The sequence below is a fragment of the Pteronotus mesoamericanus genome, unplaced genomic scaffold (assembly GCF_021234165.1).
Source record: "Pteronotus mesoamericanus isolate MK-2021 breed Mesoamerican mustached bat unplaced genomic scaffold, CSHL_Meso_final scaffold_137, whole genome shotgun sequence".
NCBI lineage: Eukaryota > Metazoa > Chordata > Mammalia > Chiroptera > Mormoopidae > Pteronotus > Pteronotus mesoamericanus.
Genome location: NW_026555306.1, coordinates 2,643,915 through 2,667,246, shown reverse-complemented (window position 1 = coordinate 2,667,246; position 23,332 = coordinate 2,643,915). Strand labels below are relative to the sequence as shown.

Here is a 23,332-nt window from a genome sequence, read left to right as displayed (position 1 = left end):
TGCTATGCCCGAGCCTGAAAGGCCACCTGCGCCTAAAACCCAGTCTTCGAAGTAACCCTCGTTGGGCATCTAACCTCACCCAACTCATTCCCAGCCCCAGCTGCACCCGCCCCCTCCATCCCCAGCTTCTGTCTGACCTGTTCTCGCTTGTGCATTCGGTTACCAAATCTTTTCCGAGCCCCTCCTCTGTGCCAGGCACGCGTCTACGGACGTGAAGATGAGCACCTGAACCATCTGCTTTGAATTTACATTTGCGTTGGAGAGTCGGGACACCTACAGGGGAGACAGAGGAGCCTGGTTGGTCCGGACCGTGGGGAAGGTGCTGTGAAGGGACCCACGGTTCAGAGCCCTGTCCCTGATCTGGGGGGGGGAGAGCGTGCCCGATGGGGGTGTCTCCTGTGAGGAAGGGACGCTGGGGCTGAGGTCAAGATGATAAAAAAAGAGGCGGGCCCTGCAGAGACCCGGGGACAGGGGCGTTTAGGGAAACAGCCCCATTTTTTTTCTTTTAAGTCATCACCCAAGGAAATTTCCTTTTTATTATTGATTTTAGAGATTTAGGAAGGGGGGGGGAGAGAGAGAGAAACATTCATGTGATGGAGAAACATCGATCGATCAATGGATTGGTTGCCTCCCAGACACGCCAGGGGGACGATGCGCCAACCAACTGAGCCACCCGGCCAGGGCGAACGGTGTCATTTCTGCGGCCATGCCCAGTGCCAACACTTAAGCCGTCAGTCCTGGCATCTGGGCCCAGCAGAACCTTCCTTCTTGTCTCCCCCACAGCGGGGAACCAAGAGCGAGCCCACACCCAGCGGGGGCTGTCTCCCCAGGCGCCCAGGATGGTGTTGTCACCTTGGGAGGCGTGAAGAGCAGGCTGGGGGGGGCCTATTCCGGCAGGCAGGGGTGAGGGTGGGGGCCGGGCCGCAGCCTGGTCTAAAAGGGCAGACAGATAACGCGTCCTTCCCAACCCTGGCCCCAGAGAGGGAGGGGTTTCCTGACAGGAAATTGACCTCCTCTAACCCCCCCTCCTCAGATCCAAGCTCTCAGCAGTCCTGGCCGAAGTAGCCTCAGGACAGGACAGCAGCAGGGACAGAGGGACACGGCACGGAGGACAGAGGTGAGAGTGCTGGGGTGCTGGGGAAGAGGGCGGGATTCACGGCCCCCCCAGGCAAGCGCAATAGCCCTGAGCTGGGCCGGAGCAGCGTTCGAGAAAACAGTTGTCCTGAAGCCAGGAGAAACTTGATGCAAGGACAGAATCTGGAGCCTGATCTGGGCAGGGCCAGCGAGGGGGCAGGGAGAGATGGGAGCAGGAGGAGGTTGCAGGGCACTCTGGGGGTCCAGAGAGGCTGCGAGGGAGAGGAGGGGAGGGAGGGCTCCAAACCACCGCGGGGGAGGAGATGCCATGCGACGCGGTTGGGCCTGATGTCCTCTGAGCGCAGGTGGGAGACTGAACCCAGGGAGGGATGAGTGTATGGCTCTGTTCCCAAGAGAGGGGGTCTTGGAGATGGGAGAGGGGACAAGGGTTGGAAGGGCGATGGAGCAGGAGATGGGGATGAGCTGGGAGTGAAGATGTGAATGAACTTGAAACGGGCTGGGCTGGCAGTGGGTTGTTTGGGGGGCAAGGCTGGATCGGGGCCGAATTACTTAGGGCCTGGCTTGGACGCGCAAGCCGTAGGGCACTTCTCTGGCACAGGCTCTGGGGACATGGCGAGGACTTCTGCAAACAGGTCAGGCAGTCTGTGGAGGGTGTCGGTCTTTGGGGACAGGCTGGCAGCGAGGAAGAGGAGGAGGAGCCCGAAGAGGGAAGTTCTGGTGGCCAAGACATCCTGCAGGAGCTGGGGCCTGGGGGCTTGGGGATGCCTCGGAAGTGAGTCAGGGGCCTGGCACCGGGAGGCAGACAAGGGGCCGGAGGGGCAGGATGTCGGAGCCAGTTTGCCGAGGGGGTGTTGGAGCCAGGAAGACGTCGGGGCGAGTTTTGGGGAAATGTTGCAGGTCCGAGGATGTTGGTTTGGGACACTGGATCCGGCGTGGGAATGGATGTGGAAGCCGGTGGGGGAATATCCAGTGGAGCTTGGGCTCTGTTGACTTTCACGGGAGGCAAATCGGAGCCTCCCATTTTGAGAGGGTGGTGGAGTTGGGGGGGATGGTGGAGCCAGTCCTTGGGGACGATGGAGCCATGTTTGGGGTGAGGCGCATAGGAGAAGCCTGTTGGAAGATGGGAGATGGGGAAATCCGTGTGTGGAGAGTGTGCGCCTCTGAGGGGCGCCGTCAGCTGCCCTCGGCCATGGCACAGGGGGCGGGGGCGGGGGATCCAGACGAGGGGTTGTTATGGTGACTGCCTCCCTGGGGGATAAGGGACCACGAAGACCATAGGGAGGCTGGGAGGGTGTGTTTCTAGGAAGAGGAGGCTTGAGAAACAACAGCTGAGGTCCAGCGGCTGAAGTCTGGAGGAAAAAAGGGAGCTCCCCACGGGGACAGGGCCACGACCCGGCAAGTCAGCGCTCCTCCGGCATCCGCCTGCCCCCAGGCGCCCTGTGGACCCCCGCACAGCTGCCCTGTCCTGACGCCATCCCTCGCCTGCTCAGACCCAGTTCAAAACAGCCCATATGTCCAGCAGCGGGAGAACGTGGGAACATCTGGCACTCGACCCAGTTTTGTCCTAGTCACACAGGGAATAGTATGTAGCACTTAAAAGAAGTACTCTCCCCCCCACCAAAAAAAAAATCAAGTTGCAGGATCCACATAGAATGATAACATTCAAAGACAGTTTGAAACCATGTAAGAGGATGTATTGTTATTTCTGGAAACAAGCCTGTGTAGACATAGGGTAAAAGTCAGTCGTGTGGATCCTCCAGAAGCCGCTTTCCTGGGGAGAGGGCTGGGCGAGCAGGATCAGGCAGGGGCCTCGCGGGTCCGTGCATCTGTAATGCTCGATTCTTAAAGAGTCTGAACAAGTCGAGCCCATGTTTGCATTAGATGCGGCTGGGTTTGCAGGCGCTTAGTTGCTCATGAAGCTTGTCCTCTCTACTTTCCTGAATGTTTGGACTATCTCATCGTTCTGAAAGGCGCCCTCCCATGGCTCCCAGGGCCCTCGGGGGATAGCCCGAGTCCCTTGTCAGGGCGTTCGAGGGCCTTTGTGGCCTGCTCCGTGCTGACCCCTCCAGCCTGACTCATCATTTCTCTTCCCCGCAAGGAATGAAGTCTTTCCCCCCTTCTTTCATTTCCTGTTTATCACCCATTCATTCTCCAAATGCCTGCCCTGGCAGCTGGGGACACAGTGGTGACAAAGAGAGCCCTGACCCTGCCCTCTTGAGGTTCACAGTCTGTGGGGGACACAGAACATCCTCAGACAGCGACAACCCAGAAAGGGCTGGGATGAGGTAGGGGAAGTCCTGGGGGGGAGCACCTGGCCCACCCCAGGCATCAGGGAGGGCTTCCCGGAGGAGGGGGCATTGGGGCGAGATCCTAAAACATGAGTGGGGCCCGGAGAACTGTCGTCTTCCACGTAAAAGGATCAACAGATGCTGCCCTGGCTGGCGTGGGTCAGTGGATTGGGTTCTGGCCTGTGAACCAAAAGGTCACTGGTTGGATTCCCAGTCGGGGCACGTGCCTGGGTTGTGGGCTGGGTCCCCAGTGTGGGGCGTGTGAGAGGCAACCCATCGATGTATCTCTCTCATATCGATGGTTCTCTCCCTCTCACTAAAAATAAATAAATGAAATAGGAAAAGGGGCTGTAAAAAGAAAAGGATCGCCAGATGCCAGAGTCATTTGGAATATGGAGGAGGATGTGGGAGAGAGCTGGCGAGGAGAACAGCTGGCAAGTGAGGGGCCTGAGTTTTGCCCCGAGGCACCGGGGAGCCATGGGAGGTTGAGACGGGGAGCGCAAGTTTGTGCTTTAACCAAAGGTAGAACTTCATTTGTAGAACAGAGTGGCCAAGGCTAGAGTCTGGAGACCAGGGAGGAGGCAGGGAAGCAGGAGGGGGCTTGAATCACAGGACTGTGGAAATGGAGGGAGACGAGGGACCAAGGAGATGAAATGGTCAGGAAGCTTCGAGCCCTGTGAGGACAAAGACTGAGTCTTCCTTGGCCACTGCTGTATCCCCAGTCCCTGCACAGGGCTGGACCCATGGCAAATACCTAGGAAGGTTTTTTTTTTCTCTTTTTTTAAATGATTTTATTTATTTATTTTTAGATAGAGGGGAAGGAACAGAGAGAGAGAGGAAAACATCAATGCGTGGTTGCCTCTCACGCGCCCCCTACTGGGGACCTGGCCTGCAGCCCAGGCATGCGCCCTGACGGGGAATCGAACAGGCGACCCTTTGGTTCGCAGGCTGCCACTCAACCTACTGAACAACACCAGCCAGGGTTTGTTTTTTCTTTATTGTGGTAAAATACACGTAACAAAATTCACCATGTTAACAACTTTATTTTTTAAAATGTATTGATTTTAGAGAGTGAGAAGAAGCAGGGTGGGGAGAGAGATAGATTCACTTGTTGTCCTACTTACTGACGCACTCATTGGCTGCTCCTTGTATGTGCCCTGACTAGGCATCGAACCCACAACCTTGGTGGATCAGGACGATGCTCTAACCAACAGAGTGGCCCAGCCAGGGCCATATGAACCACTTTAAAATGTCCCACTCAGTGACATCTAGCACATTCACACTGTTGTCAACCATCACCTCTGTCTAGTTCCACAACATTTTCATCCCCCTAAAAGGAAACTGTATCCATTAAACAGTCACTCCCCAGTCCCTGTCCCCCAGCTCCTGGCACCCTCTAATCCTTCCGTCTCCACAGATTTGCCTATGGTGGGTATTTCCCCGGAAGGCTTGCTGAGGGAAGGAATGGGGTCGAGGTGACAGGGTACTGACAACTCGGGGGAGATAGGGCAGGTGCACAGGCATGTGACCTGGAAGCTTTCCGTCTCCACGGGTTTGCCTATGGTGGGTATTTCCCCGGAGGCTTGCTGAGTGAGTGAATGGGGTCAAGGAGACAGGGTGCTGACGACCCAGGGGAGATGGGGCAGGTGCTCAGGCATGCGACCTGGATAACGCTGGGACCCGGGTCCCAAGCGGTCTCTGCCCTTTGCCGCTGTGCTGCCTGGAGAGGGACCCTTCTTCCCCACTCTGAGCCTGCTTCTCATGGAGCATGAGGGCCAATAAGATGACAATCACGCCAGGGCAGGGGGAAGGCGGGGCGAGGGTCGCCTGCCGGTGCTCCAGGGAGAGCCCGGGCTCTGGAATCAGACGGGTCTTGGGTCTCGCTGCGCATCTGGCCTTTGCCCCTCAGTCACTGTGGGATGTTAGGCAAGTGCCTTTGCCCTTCTGAGCCTGTGTCCTCACCTGCAAAATGGGCCTAACAATAGTGATCACTTCGTGGGATGGTGACGATTGGAGGCCTTAGTGGGTACTCAGTCTGGTGCCTGGCACATGTGCCCCGAAGTGCTGGGGACACAGAGAGATTGTTGTCCACCCAGCCTCTGTCGTCAACACCATTCACGGCCCATTATGTTTTCCCCAGGTCGCCTACCTGTCAAAATGCCGATCCTGAAGAGCCTCGGCGTGGCAGATGCTAAGATGCCCCGGGCAGGGACCCTGCCCCTGAGGTCCTCTCGGAACCCCTTTGAGGACGTTTCGGGGCTGGAAGAGGAGGAGACCGGACGGCTGGGGTCCCTGCCCAATGGAACACCCTGTGGCCGCCGCGCCACCCTGGAGAAGCTGGCAGGCCTGTCTCCCTTCCGGCTGGGCTGGACCCCCGGCCGGCGGGCAGGCAGCCCCGGCAACGGCAACGCGCAGTCCCGCTCCTTCCTGGGCCGCGTGCTGCCCCCGGGCATGCGCAGGAGCTCCGCAGACTTTGGCCTCCTGGCCCGGTTTCAGGGGAGCCGAGCCCAGGCTGACGAGGAGGCGACCGGCGAGGCCGCGGGGAGGCTGGCCTTCCTGAGGCTGGGCCGCGGGCCCAAGCCCCGGCGTGCCTCCCTGGCCGAGAGGGTGGTGCCTGCAGGCGAGGCGGCTCCTGAGCCCCCGCCCAAGGCCCGGGAGCCCCCGAAGATGAAGGAGCCCTTGTCAGGTGAGTCCTGACCCAGGCCTGCGGGCATCACAGTGCCTGTTTGTACCCCCACCCCTGCCCGCCTCCACAGACAAGGCCAGCCGGGTCCCCTGCCGTCCAGACGCCCGCTTCCAAGCTGCCCTTCTGCCCCATCTCCTCGCCCATCCTCAGTCCGTCCCTCTCTCCGCCTGCCATCTTCAACCTCACGCCCATGTCCAGTGGCAAGTGAGTCACTGACGTTGGTCCCCCCTCCTCCGATGCCCTCCCTACTCCCCGTGTTAACCCTCTTTCCCCCCACCCTCAAATTCAACCTCAATCCCATCCCCTTTCAGAGGATCCCCATTCAACTTTGACTTTGTGCCCCTCTCTAACCTCCATCCTCAGTCCTGTTCCCACCCCAGCGCAGCCCCATACTCCAACCCCTGCCTCAGCCTCCTCCTTCACCCTCAGTCCCTTCCCCTCTTCATTCCCCTCTGAACGGCACCCCTCACTCCGTTCCAATCCTAAATGCCCCGGGCCTCGACCTTCAGCTTCATGCCCGCCGCAAGCCTCCTCCAGGCTTTGTCTTCAAACGGAGCCCCACGCCTGCCAGCGTCTGCCTTCATCTGCTGACAACATCGCCCCGAACCCACCGCCAGCTCTTCGTTTCCCCTGTGTGCTGCTGTAAGAAAGTCCCCACAACCAGGGGACTTAAAACTATAGAAATATATTCTCTTCCAGCCTGGAGGTTAGAAGTCCAAAAGCAGGGAGTCGGCAGGGGGGCCGTGCCCCCTCGGTGACCTGTAGGGGAACCCTCCCTGTCCCTCCCAGCTTCTGCCGCTTTGCTGACAACCCTCGGTGTCCCTTGGCCAGCGGCTGCATCGCTCCAGTGCTCTGTCCTCACGTGGCCTCCCCTCTGTCACCCCTCTGTCACGCCCCCTGCCTTCTGTGCACGTCTGCCTTGGTGTCCGAAGATCCCCTCGCTCCAGGACACCAGTCCTTTGGATTAGGGCCCAGCCTACGACCTTACTTTAACTTGATCGCCTCTGTAAAGCCCCTGTCTCCAAATAATGTCCCATTCTCCATCCTGGGGGTTAGGACTTCCCATGCTTTTTTTTTTTTTTAAGGTGGGAGACAACTCAACTCACACCACCACCCTCTGTATCCTCAACCCCGATCCTACCCCACCCCTGAATGTTGTCTCTCTGCCTTTTGGGTGTCTACCCCTCCATTTATTCCAACCCCGGTAGCAACCTCCACTTTGAGACACAGCACATCCTTACCCCCAGCCCACCCCGCTCTCCCAGCACCGCCTCTGTCCTCCCCGCTCTGCCCACCCACCGCCACGGCGACCGCCAGGCCCGGCCCGCTCCCCTTCTCTACTCCTGTCCGCAGGACAACTTCAGCCCTGTCCCCGCTTCAGTCTCACTCCTAACCCCCAACCCCAGGTCCATTTCCCATCCTCCTTCAAGCCCATTCCCCTCCCCAGCCCCCAATCTCAACCCCAACCCCAACCCCAGCCTCCCCCGCTGTTTTTAACCCCATCTCCGCCCTGATCTTGAGGCCTCCTTCCCAGCCTCCACCTGCAACTTCACCCATTCACAATCCCAATTCAGTTCACACTCACACCCCTCTCTACCCTCTTCCCATCTTCCGCTCGCACCTGCACTCACCCCCGCCCACATCTCCCGCCCCGTTCTGCCGCTCTCAGTCCCCTTCCCGTCCCCCTCTACAGGTTCCAACCCAGCCCCATCCCAGCTCTAACCCCCCTCATCCCAACGCCCACCTTCATCCCCATCGGTATCCCCAACCCTTCGTTCAGCCTCACCCCCAAGCCTGTCTCTGCCTCCTCCGCCCCCACCCCAACGCCTAGCCCTCCCCCCACGGGCAGCCCGCACTGTCCCAGCGCTGGGGACCTCCGGAGAGCCCTTGCTGCGTCCTCTGATGCCCTGCACATCCTGGCCCGAGGCTATTTCAGCCCCTGCTCCCTGGGGACTGGGAGGGCACTAGAGGGAGGTGAGAAGGGGGTGACTGGAGCCCCCGCCTTCTGGAAACGGATGGGCAGAAATAGCGCTGGCCAGGAAATCGTTTCTCTGCCAGGGAGGAAGTGGAGGGGGGTGGAGGTGTCAGGGGTAACCCTGGGCCATTGGGACCCTCGCTCTGCCTTCACTCCGAGGCCTCTGGGCCCCATGACTCCTCTCTCTTGGAGGGGTCTGAACTCACCAGAGCTGCCCGCACCCCCAAAAGACCCATCTCTTGATATCCTCTCCCTGCGTCCAGGCCTGCGCCCTGCCAGCCAGCCCACTGGCTCTCTCCATCCCTCTGCCCCTCCCAGCCCTCCCCCGTCCTCTGGCCCCTGCCGCTGGCCCTGATGCTCTCTCTCTGTCTAACCCTCCACTCTCCTGATCTCCCCACTCCCGAGCCCACTCCCTGGGACCCTCTTCCGAGCCCTGACCCCTCACCTCGTGCCCTAACCCTCTTCCTCAGCCCCTTAACCCCCGCTTCCTCTGCCTCCCCTCCTCCAGGGCTCTCGCTAAGGTGATACCCTCTTCTAGTCCTTTAACCTACTTCCCATATCCCGACACCCTCTTCCACTGCCAAGCCCTCTCTTCCCTTCCATAACCGCTCCTGTCCCCTCCCCCTGGTCCCGGCCCTCTCCGGGCCTCCTCATCCCCTCTCTCTTCCCCTCCCCTCCCCAAACCCTGACTCTTCTTCCTCTTTGGCTTCTCCCCTCCCCCTCCTTTGTCTTCCTCCGCTCTCCAGTCTCCTCATCCTCATCCTCCTCCCCACCCCCTCCTCCACTTCTGTCCCACCTCCTCCACCAGCCCTCAACTTCCTCATTCCTCCCCTGCTCCCCAAACTCCTCTTCTGACACCCTTCTCTCTTCCCCCTTCTCCCTTCCCCCTTCTCCTGAACCACCCCCGAGTCCACTCTTCGCCCTACGCCTTCCTCCTGCCCCCACCTCTATTTCCCTCACCTCCCCACCGCTCCCTTCTGCCCATTTTCCGCCCCCTGACTCCCGCTTTGCTCCCACAGTGCTGGAAATCCTGAGTCTGATCCAGCAGCGCGAGCTCGCGCGAGCCGACGAGCACATCTTGGAGCTGGAGGCCGAGGAGCTGGCGTCGTCGGGGGGCGGCGCGCCCGGGCCTCCCAAGGTCGAGGGCGCCGGCGGGGGCCGCCGGGCGCGGGACGTGGCGCTGCTGTACGAGGCTCTGCAGCGCGAGCTGTGGGCGCTGGTGCGCGAGACGCTGGCGGGCCCCGGGCCGGGCGTGGGCGCCGGGGCGGGCGCCGTGGCGCAGCTGGGCCAGGTGCTGGTGCAGGAGGAGGCGGCCGACGGACGCCGAGGACCAGGGGCGGCCCGCAAGCTGCGCGCCCGCTGGGCCGAAGCAGTGGCGCGCGCCGCACGGGAGCGCCTGGAGGCGGCGGCCCCCGGGGCGCCCGGGGGCCTGGCGGCGCAGTTGGAGGCGCTGCGGGCGCGGCTGCTGGAGGACATGGGCGTGGTGCGGGGCCGCCTGGCGCCCGCCTACCCCGCCGGCCTGGGCGCCTTCGGCGTCTACCTGCGCGGCTACCACGGCGCGCTGGCCGACTGGCTGGGCGCCGCGGCCCGCCGGAGGCTGCCGCTCGCCGACCGCTACGCGCTGCTGCACTGGCATCACCAGGTGTACCCCAGGTGAGCCGGGGCCGCCGCAGACCGCGCCGCCTAGCGACCGGAGACTCCCAGGCCGTGTAGGACCGCCCCCCCACCCCAATCTGGCCTCTTCTGTTCCCGACGGACCTTGGAACAGCTGGTCCTTCGATTCTGACCTGAACACCGTTGACGCTTCCAATCTTCATAGCCACGACATTTACAATCCTAGAATCTTAGCGCTGTCGCTCTTCCGGTGCTAGAACGTTAGAACAGAGTCTTTCCGGTTCTAGAACCGCAGCACTGTGGACCCTTCCAGCCCTGGACCGTACCACCACCGACCCTTCTTGCCCTAAATTCTTGGCACAGTTGACCCTTCGAGGGCTGGAAGCCTGACCCTGCCCGCCCTCTAGCTCCTAGGGCACTCGCACTGTTGAGTCTTCCAATCTTAGGACTTTAGAACTGATGAGGCTTCAAAGCTAGGATCGTGGTGCCAGTGAGTCTTCGGACCCTGAACCTTAGCCTGTCCCCTCTTTGGGTCCTAGAATCATAACACTATTGTTCCATCGGTCTGGACTATAGCACTGTTGGCCCCGTGCATTCTGCAGTTTTAACATCTAGAATCCAGCACCGTTGACCCTCCCAGTCCTAGAACCTTGTAACCATCAAGCCTTTGAATCTAAAACGTGCCCATTCTTGCGGCTGGGGGATGGGCTATGGGTGATTTGCCATGACTGAGGTACCTCCCCACTCCAGGGAAGAGGGAGTGGGCCACATTCAAAGCACAGTAGTTAGAGTAAACGGGGCCGTGCTCCCTCAGACAAAATCAGGATGCTGTCACTAAAAGAATGGGACCCCCTGGGTCCCTTGTGGGAATATGTGTTAATGACATTCTCACACCGTCCATGAGAGATGGAGGCAGGAGAGGGAGTCTGAGAAGCTTCCAGGGATGGTGGGGGATGATCCGTAAGGAGACGATGCTTCCGGCTGAGAAGATGCCCCGAGCAAGAGCATGGTGTGTGGCTGGGTGGTGGGGAACAATAGGGAGATTGCCCAGGCCGGGGCCTGCAGGGGTGCGGAGGCAGGGAGCGTGGGCTGGCCTGGGGAGGTCTCCAAGGCCTGGTGAGGCGGTAGGGACTGGGGGCAGGGGTAAAAGGGGGCCTCTGGGGTCGCTCAGCATGGGTGAGACCTTGCCTGCAGAGAGTCAAGCTTGAACTTGACTCCTCTAAGTCTTGCCTGGACACCATCCATCAGGGAGTTGACTCAGAGAGCTGGGGCCAGGGGAGCCGCAATGCCAGAGACTTCCTTTGAGGGATGAGCAAAGCTGGTCCCAAGAGAGGAAGGGAGTGGCTCGGGGTCACACACTGGGTGAGAAGAGGTGGGGATGGGAGGGGTCAGTTGCCCCACCTCTCACAGACCTCTCCTCTCTTACCCCCCTCCCCCGCCCAGAGAAGTCTTGGGGCTGGTGGACATGGTTGCCCTGGAGAACGGGGAGCTAGGGCCCCTTCTGTCGCCTGGCACTGTTCGCAGCTTGGAGGATGAATGCGTCACAGATGTTAAGGTACCTGAGTCTTGGGAGGTAGGAGGAGGCACTTTGCAGGGAGGGAGGGGTCACACGGAGCTGGGGGGCCTCCCCTGTCCCACTGTTGATATTCTCATGTCCCCTTTCCCTTTATGGACTTCTGGGTTCTGCCCAAAAGACAAGTGTAAATCCACACTGATCACTTTGGGCTCACGTTCAGTGCTGTATTCTAAGCACCCATCTGGGTGTAGAGGCACCCGGTAAAGGTTCAATATATTCAGACTTTCACATCTTAGAAAAAGAGACAGGCAGTCACAGAACCTTGCTTCGCAAGCCTAGAGGCTCAGAGGAGGAGGGCGTCAAGGCAGCTCTGCACATGCGCAGGACCTGCGGCAAACCTGGTTAAAAACCACACAGGGGCGGGCACTGCTGAGCGGAGTGGTCCCGCCATAAACACCTGGCCTGGCCAAAGTTCCCAACTGAATGCCAGTCCTGCCTCAGCTACAAAAATCAGAGTTTTGGCAACTTGAAAGCCTAGAGTCTTAGACTTGAACATGTCTACAGTCTAGAGTCACCGAGTCCAGGACAACATTGGACCAGAGAACAGGAGATGAGTTAGCTTAGAATCCCAGACCCTGGGAATTTTTGAATCCCAGGATCTATCTTGAAAGTTATCATCATCATCATCATCATCATCATCATTATTTTGCCGAACCTAAAAGCAGAGTCTTCGGGCCATGAAATAATGAGAATTGGCCTTTAAACCCTCTGAATCGTAGATGGAGGAAGCTTAAAACCAGACTCTTAATACCAAGCCATGGAAAGGGCTGGGGAGGTTTTGTGGTCCGGCCTTCCTTCCCAGCACAGCTTTGAGGGGCTCACCGGTAGAATCCAGACCTGCCTGGGGGCTAAGGCAGGAGAGCGTGGGGTGGGGGGGGAGGCGCCCAGGCGCCCCGACTCCTGCCTCCCCTCCCCCTCCGCTCCGCAGGCCCAGACTCGGGCGGCCCTGCTGCGGGCGCTGCAGGAAGACGAGGAGCACTGGGCCAGCGCGGAAGACACGCCCAGCAGCCTGGCCCAGGACGTGTGTGAGGTGCGGGTCGGGGAAGAGGAAAGAGACTCAGCGGGCGGCGCGGGGTGGGAACGTGGCCCGTCGCCCCCTCCTCACCGTCTCTCTCCCCCCTGGACCGCGCAGCTGCTGGAGGAGCACACAGAGCGGGCGCCCCGCATCAGCCAGGAGTTCGGGGAGCGGATGGCGCACTGTTGCCTGGCGGGGCTGGCCGAGTTCCTGCAAAGGTACGGGCGCAGGGCGCGGGCTGAGGGCTGCATCAGGGTCCCCGGTGTAACAGAGGCGGGGGACGTGGAAGAAGGTCAGGGCCTGCTGGGCAGGGGTGCCTCGGTGCGGGTCACAGGCTTTGCGGGTTGAGTGCCCAGCAAGGGGCCCTTATCCAACCGAGTTCCATCTGTCACGTGTCTACCAGCTTCCAGCAGCGCGTCGAGCGATTCCATGAGAACCCAGGAGTCCGGGAGCTGTTACCCGACACCTACATCAGCAGGACCATCACCCTGGTCAATTGTGGGCCCCCTCTGAGGTGAGAGCACCCATACAGTGTGCAGGGAAGAGGGCCATTCCCTGCAGGACAAGCTGAACCAGGGTGCCTGGATCCTGGGTGGGGATGACAGAGAGGCATGTACATGGGATCTTAGCATAAAACCTGGGGCTCCTAGAAAGAACCAGAGTGTCACAGAGCACAGACTTACAGTCCCCAGAACATGGGCGTGTTAGCCCTGGCCGGGTAGCTCAGTGGGTTAGAGTGTTCTCCAGCTACACCAAGGTTGTGGGTTTGATCCCTGGTCAGGGCACATACCAGAATCAACCAATGAATGCATAAATAAGTAGAACACCAAATCATTCTCTCTCTCAAAAATAAAATTAAATTAAAATTAAAAAATAGAGTGTTAGAATTCCCAAAACCTAGAAGCCAGACTCTTAAGAATTACATTTTTATTTATCATTTTATCTTTCCTTTTCTATTAACCTAAAACAGAGAAAATCCTTATGCCCACCACACTCGCTCCCCTGCCCCCACTTAGAGGCAACCAGTTATTGCTAGTGTCCCCCATATCTTTGCAGAAATATTTGGTATATTATATACATGCAGATATGTGCGTATCTCCTACGTGCACATGTAAATATATTTAAACATACACCTGCATATTATTCCTATTAAAAATACAAATGGTAGAATATAAAACACACTCTGCCCGTTTCCCTTTCACCGCTTGGAGCTGCTTCTGGTAGCACACGAAGAGTTCCCACGGTCCTTTTTCACACCTGAACCGAATTCCACTTCTGGATGTACCAGCATCTCTTTGATCTGTCCCCACCGCTGGGGAGCTGGCCCCGCTCTTTGGCAGAGAAGCATCTGGCACATCTGCCTACTCCAGGGACTCAGGAGCCCAAGGGGCCTGCAGCATTGGGGCCGAAAGTGACAAATGGCCTTCAGACTTCCTTCAGCTTTGGAGGGTCACCGGCTGTTACAATGGCAGAAAAGAAGGGGGTAGAATCCTAGAAACAGAGATGTTGAGAATCGCAGACTTTGAGGATGGAGACCTCCCCACTCTCACGGAGAGGAAAGGACCCGGAGAGACTCCTTCCCTCCTTCAGCACCCCCGGGCCCCCGTTCATTCCACAGCATCCCCGGCTCCCCAGTCTCCCGCCATCCCCTGGCGCTTCTCAGCCCCCAGGCCCTCCCCAGAGCCCCTGGCTGTCCCCAGCGCCCCGTCTGACCTGTCCTTCCTGCATCCGACAGAACAGGGCTCATCTAAGGAGGGAGGCAGGTCCAGGCAGTTGGGCTGAATGTTGGGGCTCCTTGACTTTTGACTTCACTGATCCCCACAGGGCCCTGGCAGAGCGCCTGGCCCGGGTGGGGCCCCCCGAAAGTGAGCCTGCCCGGGAAGCGGCGGCCAGCGCTCTGGACCGCGTGACCCGGCTCTGCCACCGAGTGTTGGCTGACCTCCTGTTCCAGGAGCTGCAGGTGAATGAGGCAGAGGGTGGGGCGGGGCCCTGCTGGGACAGGGGAGCATGCCCCCCAACGCACTCCGTTCCTTTCAGCTCATGACTCAGTGTTTGGGAAGCAGGCAGGGGTGGGGGTGTGGCGTGACCGTGTCTGGGCTATTTAGGGGACATAGGGGGACACAGGAAGGAAGAGGTGGGAGGACATGGTTCAGGGGAAGACGGAGAGCCACCAGCAGGAGGGACCTTGGGGACTGGGTGGAGCCCCTCCCGACTGAGATCCCCCAAATCCCTGCCCAGCCTCTCCTAGGCCCTAGAGCCCTGTCCGCCGTCACTGGGCTCCTGTGCATGCCGGCGGGTGGGGGGCTGCGTTCAGAGACGGGTGGGAGTATGTGGGAAGGGTGGCGGCACAGCGGGGCAATGAGACGTTGAGGCGCGTGGTTGTAACGCATGTTCAGTCCCTGCTGCACATCAGATCACGTCCCTCCGCGGTTCAGAAGCCTCCATGGCTCCCAGCTCACTCAGGGCAAAAGCCAAAGTCCTTGCCATGGCCCCCAAGGCCCTGCACCCTCTGCGCCTCCCTCTCTGAGCTCAGCTCCACCCACTTTCCCCCTCACTCACTCTAGCCACACCCCCCCCTCCCCGCCATGCTCCTGAACAGACAGACACATTTCAGCCTTAGTACCTTTGCACTTGCTATTTATTCCCTCTGCCTGGACGGCTCTTCCCTCCAGTAGCCACATAGCTCACTCTCTCTCGCCTCTTAGACATCTTAACTCAAATGTCACCTTCTCAGTGAGACCTCTCCTGGCTGCCCTAGTAAAAGTAGACTGGCACTCTGGTTGGGTTGGCTCAGTTGGTTAGAGCATCATCCCTGATACGCCAAGGTTGTGGGTTTGACCCCAGTTAGGACACATACAAGAATCAGCCAATGAATGTGTAACAACAAATCGGTCTCTCTCTCTCTCTCTCTCTCTCTCTCAAATCAATAAATAAAATTTAAAAATAAAATAAAATAGACTCCCTCACCCTCTTGCTCTCTTTGTCACCGAAGCACCTACGGCCACCTGCCATGCTATATCTTTTGCTTTTTTTTTTTTTTAATCTGCCTTTTCCCACAAGAATGTTCGTTTCTCAAGAGCAAGGATTTGTTGGAATGTTTCTAAAATAACTTCTTATTATGGAAAATTTCAAACATTCACAAAACTAGGCAGAGTGACAGAATGACCTCCTGCGGACCCGACACCCAGCACCGGCACGTCTCAGCTGCGGGCAGGTCTCGCCCCCCACCCCCCGCCCCCGCCCCTTCTCCTGCCCCCTGCATTCTTCTCGGGCGGACCCTTGACATCCTGCCATCATCCATCAACACTTCAGCCTGTATCTTCAGAAGATAAGGAATCCTTTGTAAACAAACACAACCACAATGCCATTTTTATACCTGACACGAAGAACAATAATTCTTTTTTTTTTTTTAAATCCTCACCCGAGGATATGTTTATTGATTTTAGAGAGGGAGGAAGGGAGAGAGAGAAACATCTATGTGAGAAACATGGATCGGTTGACTCCCATATACTCCGGGACTGGGACTGAACCGGCGACCTCGTTATGTGCCCTGACCGGGGATCGAACCCGCAACCTTTCCATGTACGGGACAGTGCTCTAACCAGCTGAGCCCCCCGGCCATAGCAAGAACAATAATTCTCAATGTCATCAAACATCACAGTGGTATTTAGATTCCTCTGACCCGCTTATGGGTACTAAGCATTTGTCTCATTCTGCACTCTGTCCCCAAGCGTTCTCTGATGTGTCCCCTGTGACCCGCCCAGGGCTGGGCCCTCAGGAAGGCTCGGAGTGTTTGTTGAGTAACTAAACGGACAAGCGTGTGAATGGAAGTGAATGAGCTGGTGGGAGAGGTTGGTGGTGCTGGGAAGTGGGTGCAGCCTCTGTTCCGGGCCCGGCCGAACGGCCTCTAGGTAGGGGGGCCTCGGGCCAATTGCTCGTCCTCTTAGGGCCTCTGCTTAGGCAGAGGGCACAGGAATCCCAGCCTTCTCGGAGACTCGGAGGAGCAGTGACGCCGGCCATGAAATGCTTAGCTTGGGTCCTGGCCCGTGGATATTGGCCATTGTCACCGTCCTGAAGGCACAGACTTGCCAGTGGTAGTAACATGTCCTGAGCCAGGAGCTGCACCAAGAACATCAGCTCATTGAATTCGGACCGGGTTTTCAACAGAAGCGCACAGGGCCCCTTTTTGGAGGTTTAGAAAACGGGGCTCCTGTCAGGATAAGAGCAGAAAGGGGTGCTGGGCCGCGTGGAGGAGGAACCTGCCTCAGGCCCCAGGGACACCGCCCCCGGAGGTCTCCGGGGACTTCACACACCCAGCGGCCACCCGGACCCCTGCGTCCCCCCTCACTCTTCCCAGCCTACGCCTCTCAGGGACGGACCCGCTGCCCATCCGCTTCCTGGATCTCATCCAGAGGCCCCTCCCCCCGCAGGTGGTCACACATGACATCCTCTGGTCGCACCACCCAAGTCCTCCTGTCCTTCGGGTCCCTGCCGTCCCCCCTTCCCTTCCTCCCAGCCTCCCCCACCCTGATTTCTGCCCCAGTCTTGCCCCTCCCACCAGTCTTGGTAAAGCACAAACCTGACCCTCCTCCCCTTCTGCTCAGAACCTGCCACGGCTCCTTCCCAAACCCAGACCCCACTGTCCCATCACCAGTGATGGCCTCAGGGACCTGAAGAGCTGACCAGTCTCATAGGGCCCCACTGCTTAGAAAGGCCTGAGCTTGGTTTAATTCTCTGCTGTCTCTGTCTCGAAGATCTTAATTTTTGAATGAGGGTCTCCCATTTTCGCTTGCACTGGGCCCCAAGAATTATACAGACGGTCTGGCCAGCCACAGTGACCTTCTTTTTGGTTTTCTGACTAGCAAGCCCGTTGGAAGTCTGAATCTTCTGCACACTTGCCTCTAGTTGGGCCACTCCCTCTTCCATCTGGCTCACAATGACCATCATCAAGGCCTCAGCTCTGGTGTCTCCTCCTCCAAGAAGCTCTCCTTGACTCTGCTCTGACTCAGACATCCTTTCTGAGCTTCCTAAACTCCTGCCTGGCCTCCCCGGCTCCAACCCTGCACACTCTGGGTTACTACTGTCTGGGGGCAGGGCCTGTCTCCCTTTCTGGACTCTGTCCCCATGAAGGCAGGGCTGGGGCTGTCTCAGTCACGGCCCTGTCCCCAGCACCGCGCAGTCCCGGTTCTGCTCAGAGCCGGGTTTGGGAGCATAAGCTGAGTTACTCGAGAGCGGTAGGAAGGGGAGCAATGACCCTTCCTCCACTCTGTGTCCCTAGCCGCACTTCAACAAGCTGATGCGCAGGAAGTGGCTGAGCAGCCCGGAGGCGCTGGATGGCATCGTGGGCACGCTGGGCGCTCAGGCCCTGGCACTGCGCCGGATGCAGGATGAGCCTTACCAGGTGCGAATGCTGCGGGGCAGGGGAGAGGGAGGGCGGAGCAAGAGAGCTCTGCTGGGGGAGACCCCTCCAAGGTGGGGAGCAGCTCTCTCGGGGTGCGCTAGGTGGCGCTCTGCCTGGGACCTGAGGGGAGGCGCGACGCAGGTTATTAGGGTGTAGGGCCAGTTCAGACAGGGTCGTGGAGCTCCGGGGAATGGAGAGAAGGCGGGGATGGGGTACCCTTTTGGAGCCGGACCGGGGTGTCTGCGAGCCGCTTAGGGGCACAGGAGGGTGTATCATAAGGCAAGGCAGGGGTCACTTTTGGGGGCTGGGGACTGGGAGGGGGCCCGGCGTCCTGTGGGCAGGACAGGGGCTCCCGCTGGGTGCCCCCCGGCGTAGGGAACGGGGAGGCGGCGTCACTGGCGGCTCATACCCCATCGCGTCTCCCCGGGTCCGCAGGCGCTGGTGGCGGAGCTGCACCGGCGGGCGCTGGTCGAGTACGTGAAGCCCCTGCTCCGCGGGCGCCTGCGCTGCCGCTCGGCGCGGACCCGCAGCCGCGTGGCCGGGAGGCTGCGGGAGGACGCAGCGCAACTCCAGAGGCTCTTCCGGCGGCTGGTCAGTGCGGCCCGGGGCGAGGGGCCCCGATGGGCGGGGCGGGGCGGGGCGGGGGCTTAGCATTAAAAGGTGACCCAGCTTTCAGCCCACGGCCCGCTGCAACACTCCTATCCTTGCCCTCCGCGGGTAAAAACCGCGTTCTTGCGGTGACAGCTGCCTCTGGGCGCTCCTGAGCACCACGGTCCCTGTCATTGCTGGGGGGTTGGATCAGTTGTGTCCCGTGAAGGGCTTAGGTCCCACCTGGCACGGAGTTGACGATACTCCGTAAACACTGGCTGCTTATTCTGAACACTAAGGTGGAAGCCAAACGCAGCAGAGACCCAGAATCTCAGCTTTCCCAAATCCCAGAATTTTAGATCACCAGCTCTTACTTGTATACCCAGCTGGAATCAGCAGGACCAGGAGGGCCTCATCCACAGCAAGTCCAGGAGTTTCTAGTCTGGGCTCCTTGGGGGAAGGGGAGGAATACAATTTTTTTTTGTTTGTTTGTTTGTACTGAGAATGCAGAGCCATCCCTTGCGCGCATATCCAAACCCCCCGCCCCAAGTTTGCAAACTTGGACTACGTTCTGAGAGGTGATCTCGTACCCCAAGTTATCTGCAAAACCTAGAAGTAGCTTCTTTTATGGATTTCCCTTCAAATTTCCAAAAGTTCCTGATCACCTCTGCCCACAGTGCGTCCTCTGCCGGGTTTTGCAGAGGAGAAAACAGAGACCAGCGGGGGCGAGGCCTCGGGAGGGCGCGGCTTGGGGAGGGGGCCTTGGGGAGGAGTGTGAGCCGCGGACCTGGTCCTGCAGGAGTCCCCGGCCTCGTGGCTGGACGCCGTGGTGCCCCATTTGGCCGAAGTCCTGCAGCTGGAAGACACGCCCAGCATCCAGGTGGAGGTGGGGGTGCTGGTCCGTGACTACCCGGACATCAGGTGAGCGCTCCCATCCGCACGCCACCGCCGGGCCGCGGTCTCCGGCCGGCCTTGGCATCCGTCCCTGCGTTTCCTGCCTCTGGGCCGAGGGAGGGAGGCGGCGAGCGTGTCTGACGGCCGTTTCCTGCTGGAACCAGGGCATTATTAATACGATTTCCCTCCTTCGACTGCCGCCGCCGCCTCCGCCACCGCCGCCGCCACCAGGGCTCGAAAACAAACAGGCAAGCACAGGAAGCGCAGGGCAGGGGGGCTCAGGGCCGCCGGCGGCAGGAAGGGCCAGCCCAGCAGGGGAGCCGCGGGGGACACGGGGACTTGCACGGGCACACGGGCGCACACGCACTGCCACAGCGGCAGGCGCCCTTCAGGTCCTGGTGGACCATTTCCTTGCTCTGTGGTCCCTCTGACTCTTATATCCCTCATCTGTTCCACGGGGATAATAGTGCTCTTCCCATAAGATTATTAAGTTATATCATCACCATCATCAATGGTGACAACAGTAACAACGCCAGTTCTTGTTTACTGGGTCCTAATGTCGAACTGAAGAAGGCATCTGACACAGCCACTGTGCACGTCAAGGGCAGCACTGTTCTAAGTGTGTGGTTCCCTCTGAGGTGGGCAGAAACTAGGTCGCTTATCCCAAATGTCACAGCCGGCCAGCGGCAAAGCTGAGGCTCGAAACCAGGCAGCAGGCTGTCCCAAAGCCGGCACGCCTGCCCACCATGGCACGCGGTCACCTGTGAATTCGGATGGTGGCGGTAGGGGTGCCACCACAGGGCTCTTCAGGCAGACAGACATCCTTTAGCCAGAGAGACGGAAGTCCACACCGAGAGGGGGCCCGGCATCTCGGGGATCGAGGTTCCAGGGTGGAGGGCGAGGATTCTGGAACTGATTCAGGGTGGACTGCTCTGGTTCTGGGGCGTGGAGCTCATACCCTGGGGCAGGCACAGAGCCCTGGAGTCCCACGGGGGTGGGAGACTCAGCGTTCCTGCTGGATTGGGGTTTCTGACCTTGAAACGGACCTTGAATCTGCAGCTCAGTGTGAGGGGTCTCAAGCTTGCGCTGGGAGGGAGGGTTCCAAAGCTGGGTTTGGGGGCTGTGTTTTGGAGTTCCCTGGAGCTGGAAGGCTCTTGAGCCACACTTTGGATGAGTGCTTTGGCGCTGTGGGGATTTGCAACCAGGGAAGCGGGGAGGCGTAGGCACTGAGCTGGATTGAAGAAGGCAGTGAAGTCCCCAGAGCTGTTTGAAATGCCAATTCAGGAACTGAGTGTGGGGTTCAGCATCCTGAGTTGAGATATGGCGGTGGCTCTGGCCCTCAGTTATAGACCCGTCACCTGGAGCTGAGGCTGGGTCAAGGGGAAGCCTCCATTGTGCTGGATTTAAGGGCGAGGGTCGTAGAATAGAGTTGGTTTGGCGTATGATGTCTCCAGTTGAAATGAGGGCCCCCAAAGTGAATTTTAGCCCCGGAGTGGAATTTTGGTTGAATTGGAGTCTGGGAATGGGCAGGAGGGGGGGGGTGAAGTGAATGAGGGTCCCAAGGCCTAACCTGGGGGTGAAGCTCCTAGAAGGGGGTCGAGGCTGAACAATGGGGAGTTGCACTGGGATGAGGGCCCTGGAGCTGCCGAGGTGAGAAACCTCCAGGCCTGGCCTCAGGGCGCGGTGAGCGTTAGGGTGGGAAGGTGGGTGGGCCCTTCTGGGCTGCATTTGAGCGATGATGAGGGGGATGAGCGGCTGAGATGCGCAGGAAGATGCAGTTCAGTGCTGCTATAGATGCCAGAGCTCCAACAGCCACGAGGGCGGCACCAGAATGGGAACGTGGGAGCTGCTTGAGCTGAGTTGGGGCTGAGGATCAAAGGTGATTTTAATCAGGAGCTGAGACTGGAGTGAGAAGGTAGACAGATCCCTGTGCTGGGCTCAGAGGCAGGGCCCGGGCCTCCATTGTGAGAGGGAGGGTTCGGAAATGGTGGGAAGCGCTGTTCTGGGGGAGAGCTGGCAGGCGGGAGAGGCTGGGGGGCCGGTGTGAAGGGAGGATTTGGGGGGCTGGTGACAGGAGAGGGATCTGGTCTGGAGGGGGAATCCGTTCTGGGATGGACGCGAGGCGGATGGGGCCGGGTGTGCGTCTGGAGCCCCGAACAGCCAAGCACCTGTCCCTTCCTCTCCATCCAGGCGGAAGCACGTGGCCGCCCTCCTCGACATCCGTGGCCTGCGCAGCACGGCCACCCGCCACGAGATCCTGGCCGTGGCCCGGGACCTGGAACTGTCCGAGGGGGGAGTCCCGTCGCCACCTCGGGACCGCGCCTTCTTCGCGGACATCCCTGTGCCCCGCCAGCCTTTCTGCCTCAGCCTCCCTCTCCTGCTGGGACACCTCCCCCTGTCCCGGCTGTCCAGGCTGTCCAGGCCCAGCCTGGCCCGCCCAGCCTGCCTTCGGCCTCCATCTCCACCACGACCCCGGGCGCAGCGCTGAGACCGCCTCCGCCCTCCGCCTCAGCGCGCCCTTCTTTGCTGCTGACACGCCGTCCCCCTGACGTCCTGCCTGGGACCACAGAGCCCTGGGATGGAGAGGTCTTCGGAGGTCTCCTCATCCCCTACCCCCTGTCCAGAAGAGAAACAGCGGTCAGAGGGAGCAAGGGCTCTCCCAGGGCCAGCAGGCCTGTTCCAGCCCCAGCTCCCCAGCCCAGCGGTGGCTGGTGTTGGGAGACTCTACAGAAATATCCCAACCCCCCCTCCTTTTCCCCTCACCTCAAGGTCTGGCCCCAATCCAACGTATTAAGGAATGTATGATACTTAGAATAAAGAGGTTTCTATTTAACACAAGGAAGGGCTGAGTCCCCAGCGTGGGGGGAGGAAGGACCGGAGGGCAGGGCCCGGGGCCAAGGGCTCCTCACACGCCCAAGGCCGGGCTAGGGTCCAACTCCCTGGCAGCACAGCGGAGGCTGCGGCCCAGCGGACCAGGAGCCCCATTCGCACGGAGTCCCCGGGCTGCGTGACTCCGCAGCCAGCCCCTGGCCGCTCTGAGCCAAGGTCCCTCATTTTGTCAGCCTCAAGTGCCGCTCCTTTCCTGGGCCTGGCAGTTCACCTTGGCCCGTCTTCCCCATCTATCCTTAGCCAGGAAGCTGTGTCAAGAGAGGAAGGAGGTGGGGGGCAGGGCCAGAGGCATCCAGGGCGCCCTCCTGGGTTGACGCAGGAAAATCTCAGGGTGGGAAACATTCCAGCCTCTCACCCCCAGCCCTGCAGGATCCTGGTCCAAATGGAGACCTCGAGGTCACCTCCCTGCTGACCCCTGCCCCTCCAGGCCCCGGTGGGACAGCCTATGATGGATGTTTCCTGGCATGGGTTTTTTTTTTTTTTCCCCCTGAGAAGTCAGAAGGAGGAGGCAGCCAGGGGTCAGCCCTGGGGCTGGGGTGGACCCTCAGGTAGGAACTCAGGATTCCTGGGCTGTGTGACCCAGGCCGGAAGCTGACTGTCTCTGGGCTGTGTTTCCTGTCCTTCTATACAGAACGGCTTACGCTGTCTTTGTCCAGGACAAGGTGAGACATGCAGGGGGATCAGCGTCACTGATACACAAGAGAGGAACTGAGGAAAGGACAGCGCGTAGTTTGTGGGCATTTAATTCAAGACGTGCTCATCCTGAGCTTGGTGCTGTTCTTTTTAGGTTTTGCAAACATTTTCTTGGTCTGGCCTAAGAAGCTCTGACCTTACCTAGAGCCTCAGTTTCCATTTGAGTAAAATAGGGCAAAGGGTCCTGACCGCTGCAATAATTAGACACTTACTGTGTCCCAAGTCCCATGCTCCCCAAGGGTTCACTCAGTGCCCCTTCTCAACAGACTTGCAGGCTTGGAAACAGAGGCCCAGGCAGGGCCAGCAATGCAGCCAGTCACCCACCCAGCAGGGGCCAGTGCACCCCAGGCTCTTACAACAGCCACTTGGGGGCCGGGGGCCGGCTGGGAGGGCTCGGCCAGGAGGCCGCGCACACTGTCCTGACTCGCGAAAGCGCTTGGAAGACACCGGCTGCTTGCACTCGGATGGAGGCGCGCGCCGTCCGGTCCCCACCCTTTCCTGGCCATGGGACTGGCAGAGGGTTGCCGCTATTCATCGGGTACCCTTGTGCCCCAAATGCATGACATCTCATGGCACTGCCCCCTGGGCCTGGGAGGGGGGCAGTTTATTCCAGACAGG

General features: G+C 59.5%; 1 protein-coding gene across 1 annotated transcript; it reads left to right on the top strand.

Moving 5' to 3' along the window:
* Window positions 1-1,056: 1,056 nt before the first annotated feature.
* Window positions 1,057-21,900, top strand: EXOC3L2 (exocyst complex component 3 like 2). The gene is made up of 12 exons (XM_054588467.1): window positions 1,057-1,117; window positions 5,524-6,069; window positions 9,064-9,697; window positions 11,102-11,213; window positions 12,163-12,264; window positions 12,367-12,467; window positions 12,653-12,763; window positions 14,074-14,209; window positions 17,528-17,650; window positions 18,086-18,241; window positions 19,038-19,159; window positions 21,323-21,900. Exons 2-12 carry the CDS (start codon window positions 5,541-5,543, stop codon window positions 21,618-21,620), a joined length of 2,424 nt encoding a protein of 807 aa, XP_054444442.1. The 5' UTR covers window positions 1,057-1,117; window positions 5,524-5,540; the 3' UTR covers window positions 21,621-21,900.
* Window positions 21,901-23,332: the final 1,432 nt, after the last annotated feature.

Coding starts and splice junctions, on each gene's coding strand:
- EXOC3L2 (XM_054588467.1), top strand. CDS start 5,541: ATGCCGATCCTGAAGAGCCTCGGCGTGGCAGATGCTAAGATGCCCCGG. Junction 9,698..11,101: donor CATCACCAGGTGTACCCCAG/GTGAGCCGGGGC, acceptor TCCCCCGCCCAG/AGAAGTCTTGGGGCTGGTGG. Junction 17,651..18,085: donor TGCAGGATGAGCCTTACCAG/GTGCGAATGCTG, acceptor CCGGGTCCGCAG/GCGCTGGTGGCGGAGCTGCA.